Source organism: Argentina silus (assembly GCF_951799395.1).
Source record: "Argentina silus genome assembly, chromosome: 19".
Taxonomy (NCBI): domain Eukaryota; kingdom Metazoa; phylum Chordata; class Actinopteri; order Argentiniformes; family Argentinidae; genus Argentina; species Argentina silus.
Genome location: NC_139673.1, coordinates 2547366 through 2557087, shown reverse-complemented (window position 1 = coordinate 2557087; position 9722 = coordinate 2547366). Strand labels below are relative to the sequence as shown.

Here is a 9722-nt window from a genome sequence, read left to right as displayed (position 1 = left end):
TTCACATATAAACACATGTAAATAGAACGTAGTAGTCACGAATTTAGCCAAGCTGGATTTCCCACATTCATACCAGTTCAATAATCCGCCTGGTCAAATGTTTTCACAAGACATATTGTAGACCAGACCTTACTTGTTAATGGAGTAACAAACCATTTCTTATGTTATATCATAGATAGTACATTTGGAATGAGTCCAATATACAGTGACGAGCCTGATTATATACAGTGACGCTTCTGTGCCAAAGGTGTAACTCACTGTCACCATAATATTATACAGTGAATCAAACATTGACAGAATAATAATCTATCCCAAAGAAGAAAAAAGACAGTTGGGAAATACCAGTAGGTGAGGGGCCACCTGTGATGGCTACAGAACATTGCTTTATATAACCTACTGTAACCTACTGTCCTGTCTCGACCCTGGCATTCTTTTCATGAGTCATTTGTGGTTTTAGACAGGGCAGTTGGCAGCATTAAAGGCCCTTTCTGTGATTTCTGTTGCAGCCTTGACCCTGCTACAGTGTTTCTGTTAGTTTAGGCTACATTAAGTGGTATGAATGGGGAAATGTACATCAACCATCCAACAATCAACATTTAAAAACATAGGCCAAGGCCTACAGTATTTTGAAGCTACACATCAGTTGTTCACAGTCTTCGAAAACATAAACTGGACTAGATTTGAGGTTATGCGGACTACTCATATTTATCGAAAATAAATAAGTAGGCTTATTTCTATCAATAATATAATCCATTGAAAACTCCAATTAGTAAAATCTTACAGATTGCACCTTTAATTGTCCCCTCTAAAGTAAAAAGAATTCATGGCAGTGACAGTCAATGCATTTGTTAGAGACCTCGTCCTCTCCAAAGTCAGGGAACTTGCACAATGTTTAAAATAAAACAGAAATTCAATTACATCAAGTACAGTATGTGAAAAAATAAAAACATTTAGTTGTGAACTATTGAAGTTACTTTGCATCTACAAGACACAGACTGTGATCAATTTACCTGATTCATTTGATTCATCTTCACAGTTTCAGTTTAGGTCCAGAGGAAACTTCATGGAATTTTTAAAGATGAGGTCATTTTTTGGGAATGATCGCACGGCAAGACTGTTGACACTTCCTCTCTTTCTAGTTTGTTCAATGAGGCTTTAATAAAACTCTATACTCATACAATTATTACAAGGCAATACTTCATAGGAAAACGTTACATTCTACCCTCAATGATAAATGAAAAGTAGAGAGAGAGAGGGAGATAGACAGAGAGATAGAGGGAGATAGACAGAGAGAGAGAGGGAGATAGACAGAGAGATAGAGGGAGATAGACAGAGAGAGACAGAGAGAGTCATTCAAGACAACACACAACTCAGGACAACAAAGCAGGACAAAGAAAAGAGATCCCTTACATCCCTGAGACTGGGAACAAGGCAGCCAACTGAGACAGAAAGGCGAACATCGGTGAGTCTACTCCCCTAGAACACCCCTGGCCCCTCCCCTAGAACACCCCTGGCCCCTCCCCTAGAACACCCCTGGCCCCTCCCCCAGAATACCCCTGGCCCCTCCCCTAGAACACCCCTGGCCCCTCCCCTAGAATACCCCTGGCCCCTCCCCTAGAACACCCCTGGCCCCTCCCCTAGAACACCCCTGGCCCCTCCCCTAGAACACCCCTGGCCCCTCCCCCAGAACACCCCTGGCCCCTCCCCTAGAACACCCCTGGCCCCTCCCCTAGAATACCCCTGGCCCTCCCCTAGAACACCCCTGGCCCCTCCCCTAGAACACCCCTGGCCCCTCCCCTAGAACACCCCTGGCCCCTCCCCTAGAACACCCCTGGCCCCTCCCCTAGAACACCCATGGCCCCTCCCCTAGAACACCCATGGCCCCTCCCCTAGAACACCCCTGGCCCCTCCCCTAGAACACCCCTGGCCCCTCCCCTAGAACACCCCTGGCCCCTCCCCTAGAACACCCCTGGCCATAACAACTTGTTTGTATAGAAACCAAGTGTCAGGTAGAACACAGCATTGTTAATGAAATATTTCTTTCAAGAGGATCTCATTCCCTGATCGCTACCGATTAAACATAGTCATTAAAACCAGTAGGAAGCTTTTAGAAAGGTTGAATCTTACATACTGGACATTTAACATGGGTTTCTATGAGGACCATTGGTTTCCTATGATACACTCAAAATACATCTCCTCTTTCGTCTTTTAAGTTTGGCAACTCAATCCAACTTTAAAATGTGAAGACCACTTAACCACTTAAAGAACTTTCATTCAGAGCTTGACACTGTCTATCTATCTCACTTTGTTTCAGCTACCTAGCAAATCGACTTATCTATAGTCCAAACCATCTTTCAACTTGATCAACCTCCAAAATAAGACTTTGCAAGCCCACAGTGTTTCTTCAGGAACTTTATTTTCTAGTTTTAATTCAAGACCCTTGCAGAGCATCGACACAGCTCTAAGATCAGAATCGTGTGGCACAAGAGAAAATCTCACCTAAGGCATCATTCTATTTCAGTCCTCTGGAAGTAAACCACTATAAAAAAAAAAATAAGATAAGTACAAAACAGAAGAAGAATATATTCTGTGTAATTCATTCAACGTTGTTGCTTATATAGACGTTAAAGCTCCTAAAACATTCAGAGGTTGTACACAATACACAACATAATATTTTAACAAATGCAAACAACTGAAAAAATAAATAATCTAAATGCATAAAGGAATTTCCACACATTACCACAAAGTTGCTACAAGTTGATACAATGTCCTTCAGACCGTCCTGTCGCTTGATTGCTACACTTGTATTGTTTCAACGACTATGATCTATCTCTAATCTTGAGTTGTGGGCTAAACCTTCCCGTCGGTTGTAGATTGTTGATTTATAATAATATCAATTTCCACACAAAGGTTTGGCAGAGACTTTTGGCTATATTTTGTTGATAGCAAAGCATATCTAATATTGATAATCTGACTCCAATGTGATTATCACTATATGCAAAGAATTGTTGAGTCTGTGCTTATTTAGTGCAAGAAAGGTCAAATAGAATGATGCTTTAATAATACTGTATACTTATACATCTATTACAAGGCAAATACTTCATAGAAAAATGTTACATTCTAATAGAGAGAGTAGAGAGAGAGAGATAAAGAGATGACAATTTTTCTTCTGGGGGAAACTGAAGAAATAACCAATAAAGGCCTAGTTTATTACATTTCTAAAGCTTTTGTTTTTGTGGATTAAATGCCTGTGGTTTTTGTCTTTGTGGTTTTTGTCTGCCTGAAGTAGAGCTGTAATATTCATGATTTGTGTTGGACCTCATGGTAACAGGAGCAGAGGTGTCAAATATAAATGGAGGAATTTTAGGACATTACCACAGAGTTGCTGAAGCTTTTTCCTACACCTAAAAAACTGGAAAAGGCTTGGCAACAGAGCCTAGCATCATCATAGCATGTACATTAAAAAAAAAAACAATACAACAACAATATTTTCATTGGTCATTTTATTTCATGTTTTACAATTGGATGGGGAACAAAAACATGCACGAATCACCATAGTTACACCAAGTTAGGGTGAGAGAGAGGGCACAACAAGTGTGTGTGTAGGGGCACTGCCAGCAGTGCCAGGTGAGCAAACCAGGACAGCGAAGAGCGCAAACGTTTCAGGGGGGGCAGCAGCCCTAGGAGGTCCTAGCGCCACCAATTTGCGGCATGCGACTCGCATCGCTTGCCACCTCAGGTTCTAGCATCACTAATTTGCCACCCTACGACTTTTGTGTGTTTGTGTGTGTGTGTGTGTGTGTGTGTGTAGAGTGTGAAGGGTGGTCCAGCAGTGGAATACTGGAATCTGCAGGGTGATGGGGGCGGGGTCAGACCTGGGGGCGGGGTCAGATACAGGGCGGGGTCAGGCATGGGGGTGGGGTTAGACCTGGGGGTGGGGTCAGATCTGGGGGCGGGGTCAGACCTGGTACAGTACTTCAGTGTTTTTCAACCTTTTTTGAGCCACGGCACATTTTTTACATTGAAAGAATCTTGCGGCACACCACCAACCAAAAATGTTACAAAATGACACTCTGTAGCCTGATACAATAATATCCGTAGACTCATCAAGTTGCAACGCAAATTTCCTACTGATGCGTATCTTTCCCAAGACTTTCGATGTCTGTAGACATGTCATCAATACGCCTGGCAATTGTGTTATCTGAGAGCGGGACTTTAGCTATGTCTTTAACCGCGTCAGGGCCGAGCATCTCGTTGACAATGGCTTTGCAGGCAGGTAGTTTTAACGTCTCTGCCACAGAGTGGGACTTTTTTGATTTAGCTACGAGTTCAGCAACTAGGTAACTAGCTTGGAGGGCTTTCTCATTTACCATTGTGGTTTTTCCTCATAAAAGTTGCCTGTTTCTCTGTTTTCACGCAGGCGAACAAAATAGTCCATCGGTTTGTTTTGAAGCGACGGGTGTTTCGTTTGGAGATGGCGTTTAAGCTTGCTTGGCACCATGGCGCTGTTGGACAGCTTCTCGCCACACACCAAGCATAATGGAGTCGGTGTCGTCTCATTCCCGGTGAAAGTAAATCCGAACGAAAGATATCTTTCGCTGTATTGCCTCGAGCCCCTCACCGTCTTTGCTTTCTTTTTACCACCACTCATACTAGGGCCTTTACCTGGGTCAGAATCTTGTCCAGGGCCCAGTTCGGAGTTTGCATTTTTCCTTTTTAAAAACTTCTCTATCACTCTCACCACGACCTGTCGCACGCGTCACTAATTCTCTTGTCTCTAAGAAGGAACGAGGCAATTAGCTACCTGCTGCCACCGGACCAATATTACATTACTCTGCCAGTCACTATATTACAGCACAGACACTCGACAATGGCATATTATTTGCAGATAATAATTAATAAATGTTAATTAAGAAAAAGTGAAATTGGATAATTTCTCACGGCACACCCAACGATCTCTCACGGCACACTAGTGTGCCGCGGCACAGCGGTTGGGAAACGCTGCAGTACTTCTTCACGTGTTGACGGTATTGGCTGCAGCCAGAAGAGCTGCAAACAGAGAGTCTGGTCTCTTCATCAGAACCTCTGGACGGTCAAACTCCACCGCCTGAGGGACAGAGAACACGCACAAATACATCCAATCAATCAATCAATCAATCAATCAATCATTTAATCATCCAATCAATCAATCATTTAACATCCTTATTATCTGCTATGTCTGTGCTGGGATTGATCAGTGTGTGTGTGTGTGTGTGTGTGTGTGTGTGTGTGTGTGTGTGTGTGTGTGTGTGTTTACCTTGCCGTTGTCCATGACGAGGATGCGGTCTGACTCGAGCACGGTGTTGATGCGGTGGGCGATGGTGAGCATGGTGCAGTCCTGGAAGGCTTCTCTGATGGTGTGCTGGATCAGAGCGTCTGTCTCTGAGTCGATGGAGGCTGTGGATTCATCTAACAGGATGATCTGACATGGAGGGTAAAAGGGGGCTACATTATACTGTATCGATACGCTTTTATAAATGTGTACTACTGTATTATACTATAATATATACATGAGCACTATCATTCTCTTTCTAGCAGTGTCATGGTGATTCACCAAGATTGCTCTCAAACCTCGGGCCAATCCTGCTTAACTGGGTAACGTTGGGAATGGTGTTTAGGCCGGGAAAAGGCCATACTAATCTCGCCCTCGGCGACAGCACATGTATTGCTACTGTCCCATGCTGGGCCATTTTACAGTATGAAGAAATAATGGTCTGACACAAGGGGAGGCTGGTGGAGGCAGAAATCGGAGGACGGGCTCATTGTAATGCACAGAATGTGTAACGCGTGTTTGATACCATTCCTCTTTCCATTTCATGCATTACAATGAGCCGGTCCTCCGATTTCTACCTTCACCAGCCTCCACTGTCTGACACTGAAAGTGCAAGTATAGACTTGTACTTGCATTTAGTACTTTATATTTTCATGGGATTTGAGATTTCATTCTGCTGTAAAATCCTTTCTGTTTTCACCTTGGAGTTTCGTAGCAGGGCTCTGGCCATAGACATGAGCTGCCTTTCTCCTACAGAGAAGTTCTCTCCATTCTCCACCACCTCAGACTGAAGCTTCTCAGGAAGACTGGAGATCTGGTACAGAGGAGAGCATTTCATCATCATTATATGTTCATCACTAAAAAAACATTTAGTACAGAAACAACAACAACACCCAAACCAAGAACAAGTAGCTATTCAACTGGGATGGAGAAAGTGGAGATGGATTGGGTACACACAAGGAAACCTCAAAGCATGAAAGAAGACAAATGTGGAGGAGATGATATGCTCCACTAGGACCTTAAAGAAATAAGTTAAGTAAGTCAAGACACAGAAACAAGGAGGATGAACATACTGTGTCTTTCATGTAGGTCTTCTCCAGAGCTCCCCAGATCTCCTCATCAGTGTAGTTGTTGAAGGGATCCAAGTTATACCTTAAATGAGGAAAGAAAGCTAAGTTTGTACAACACTAGCTAGAGCAGTATGGGTTAGTACATGGTGCTTCAGTATTGAATGTGTTCTATTGAGCGCCATGCCTAAGTGACTATAGGATATGCATGCAGTTACCTGACAGTGCCGATGAAGAGGACCGGGTCCTGGGGGATAACTGACAGTTTACTGCGTAGATCCTCCAGGCCGATCACACTGATGTCCACACCGTCTATGAAGATGGTCCCAGCAGCAGGCTCCACCAGTCTGAACAGAGCTACTCCCAGAGACGACTTCCCTATGGAAACATACAGGTCACACTAGGCCTACACTAGGGTCACAGCTGCCTGACATTGACAACTGTTCCCTTGAATTGGGTGTCCTGGCTATTTACTTCACTGAACCATAGTCATTCAGGATCTGTAGCATGCTTACAAGTTGGACATTTTATGATGACCTTCTGTTCTGATAAATAAAAGCTAGAACTGTAACTGTTAGGATAAGGTCTCACCAGAGCCTGTTCTTCCCACGATGCCCAGCTTCTCCCTGGGTTGGATGTTGAGTTGTAGTCCGTTGAGCACGATGGGAGTGTTCTCTCTGTACCTCATCTTGTAGTCCTTAAAGGTGATGGCCCCCGTATCAGGCCAGCCCTCTGGGATGTGGGCATCTTTCACCCTCCTGGGAGCCTCAGACACACAGCCCTGGACAGACACATATATATCATATCATATCATATATAAATAAAGTCTGATTTGATTTGATTTGATATACAGATGGTAGTATGGTAGTGGTAGTATATCCTACAGGGATGTACTCCTGCAGTCTCTCTACAGAGGTGAACTTGGCCTCCAGTTCTGTAGACAGTATCACCACATACTGCAGCATGCCTGTTAACTGGAGATGAGAAAGAGACAGTCAGCCATCAGTCAGGACTGCAGAGTCACTACCGATCTTCCGATCTTAACAGTCCCTCCTAAAGACCTCTTCACCCCCACTACCCCCCCTATACTAACTCTAATCCCAACCCTTGAGACCTCTTCACCCCCACTTCCCCCCTGTACAAGTTCTCTCCTGTTAATAATTTATTTTTTTTAAATTAAAAATTGGCTTGTGCCATTACGACTGCCAATGGCCCCTGGTGTGAGCCTTTGATTACTTTGTCTTATGACGACTGTTGGATAGATGATTCGCTTACTTAAACAAATGTATTTGTTGTAAGTCGCTTTAGATAAAGACGTCTGCTAAATGCCATAAATGTAAAATGTAAAATGTTTCATTTGTCAACAGTAGAGGGCAGCATTCACTAAATTGGTAGATTCCTTTGAAACACAGAGGCAATGAGAGGAAGCAAGTGCCATAGACTATAGACATATCTCATAGACTGATGGTGTTTCAGAGATAGTAAGGTTCCTTCAGTTCAGAAGGGTATCCAAACTCAGCCTATAAGTCCCAATCCAGAAAGAGGCGAGGAAACAAGGAATCGGGGAGTGATAATTTAGGACAGTACCTGTATGGAGGAAGAGAAGGCCAGGTCCTTCATGGCTGGGCTGACGGCATCACTGGGGCTGAGGACCGCAAACAGAGCCACTGTCACTGTTATCCACAAAGACAGGAAGTCCAGCCAGAAGGACAGCCAGCGCCCCCCAGAGACAAACAACAGCATGTAGTTGGAGTTGTTGTCGCTTATCCTCTTGAACCTGGAAAATTACAGAATGAATCAACACTTCATCAACACAATAAATAGATACAGTATCTGATGGATGTATGAGACACTGACAACTGTAACTTTCTTTCTCACCTGTTGTTGTCATGGACACTTTCACAATTATTTATGGTTTTATGTCATACTTTAATCACGGCACAAAAGTATAGATTTTTGCAATTAGCATGTAGCTGATGCAATCAGTGTATCAATAAATCAATCAATTAATTTTCTTACCCATGACATCTCTTTGCGCTGTTAATCACGTCCTTCTACAGTACTTGAGCCGGGTCTTGCTGGGTCTTCCTGCTCGATGTACTGGTCTCTCCTGTTACTTACTGTCCAATGTACTGGTCTCTCCTGCTACTTACTGTTCAATGTACTGGTCTCTCCTGTTACTTACTGATCAATGTACTGGTCTCTCCTCTTACCTACTGTTCCATGCAGTGGTCTCTCCTGCTACTTACTGTTCAATGTACTGGTCTCTCTTGTTGTAGGCATGGATGGTGCTGAGGCCCTGGATGGTGGAGGTGGTGAGGGAGATCAAGGGGGAACGACTCACGTTCTCCATCCTCCTAATCTGCCTGATGCTCCTCTGGAACACACTGTGGTAGAACAAAGGGCAAGGGCCTGGTGAGGATGTGATGCTGTAGTAGAGTTTCGATCAGGCCTGAAAATTCAAGCGTAACCCAACCCGTTGAGATGGCGCTCAAGCCCAGCCGAGCCTGACAACACAGACTTTGAATTATGAGCCAGACTTCTAGAATACGCACAACAGCAACATTGTAGCACTGTGGAGTGAGGAGAGGACGAAGCCCCTCGCTGAGTAGAGTGGACAATAATGATGATGATGATGATGATGGCAATGATGATGATGACGGTCAGTGACTCACATGACGACGAGGGTGACGGCGGCCCCCAGGACGAGGAAAACGATGAGGAGCGGCGGGAAGACAGCAGCTATGGTGCCGAGGGTGTAGGTGACCGTGAGACAGAACTGGAGGAAGTTCTCCATGGTGAAAGGCAGCGAGGCGTCGATCTCATCCTGGTCCTTAAAGAATCGGTTCACCATGCGGCCCGTGGGGGTGGTGTCAAAGAAACTCATCGGGCTGCCCAGGATCTGAAACACAGACGGGGGAACATGAAGTGACTGCTGGGACGGTTGGTCACACAAAAGCTAAATATCCCACCAACTACTTGGATAGTGACACATCAGATGACTTCAGAAGATGCTACAAGCACACCACTACAGAACACTACTGACAAATAACATAATGTGCTCTTTCACAGCCTTAATAATGAGAGTAATGACATTTGTTATTGTCACATGGTGTCGTGTTCTTACCCTCTTGAACATGGTGTCGTGGAGCTTGGTGGAGGCGTGGAGGGTGACCTTGGTGAAGGAGTAGCATTTGACGGTGCTCAGCACTACCATGGCAACAACAATCAGACCGTACACCATGTGGTAAGAGCTCTGCTCTAGGTTCAATGAGATGTTCCCCATGTCGGAGCTGGAGACGTTGGTAGTCTGTCATGGAACAACAAGGTCAGAATCATTTAGC

General features: G+C 44.4%; 1 protein-coding gene across 1 annotated transcript; it reads right to left on the bottom strand.

Annotated features, from left to right (window-relative positions):
- Window positions 1–5014: 5014 nt before the first annotated feature.
- On the bottom strand, window positions 5015–9648 carry LOC310820064 (ATP-binding cassette sub-family C member 12-like; the record flags this gene model as incomplete). Its single annotated transcript, XM_083691562.1, has 11 exons — window positions 9506–9648; window positions 9054–9280; window positions 8628–8765; window positions 7966–8155; window positions 7263–7352; window positions 6970–7159; window positions 6597–6756; window positions 6385–6463; window positions 6012–6125; window positions 5297–5461; window positions 5015–5107 (listed from the first exon to the last, which is right to left on the bottom strand). The coding sequence occupies exons 1-11, from the start codon at window positions 9620–9622 to the stop codon at window positions 5015–5017; spliced, it is 1563 nt and encodes a 520-aa protein (XP_083547688.1). The 5' UTR covers window positions 9623–9648.
- Between the last annotated feature and the right edge of the window lie 74 nt (window positions 9649–9722).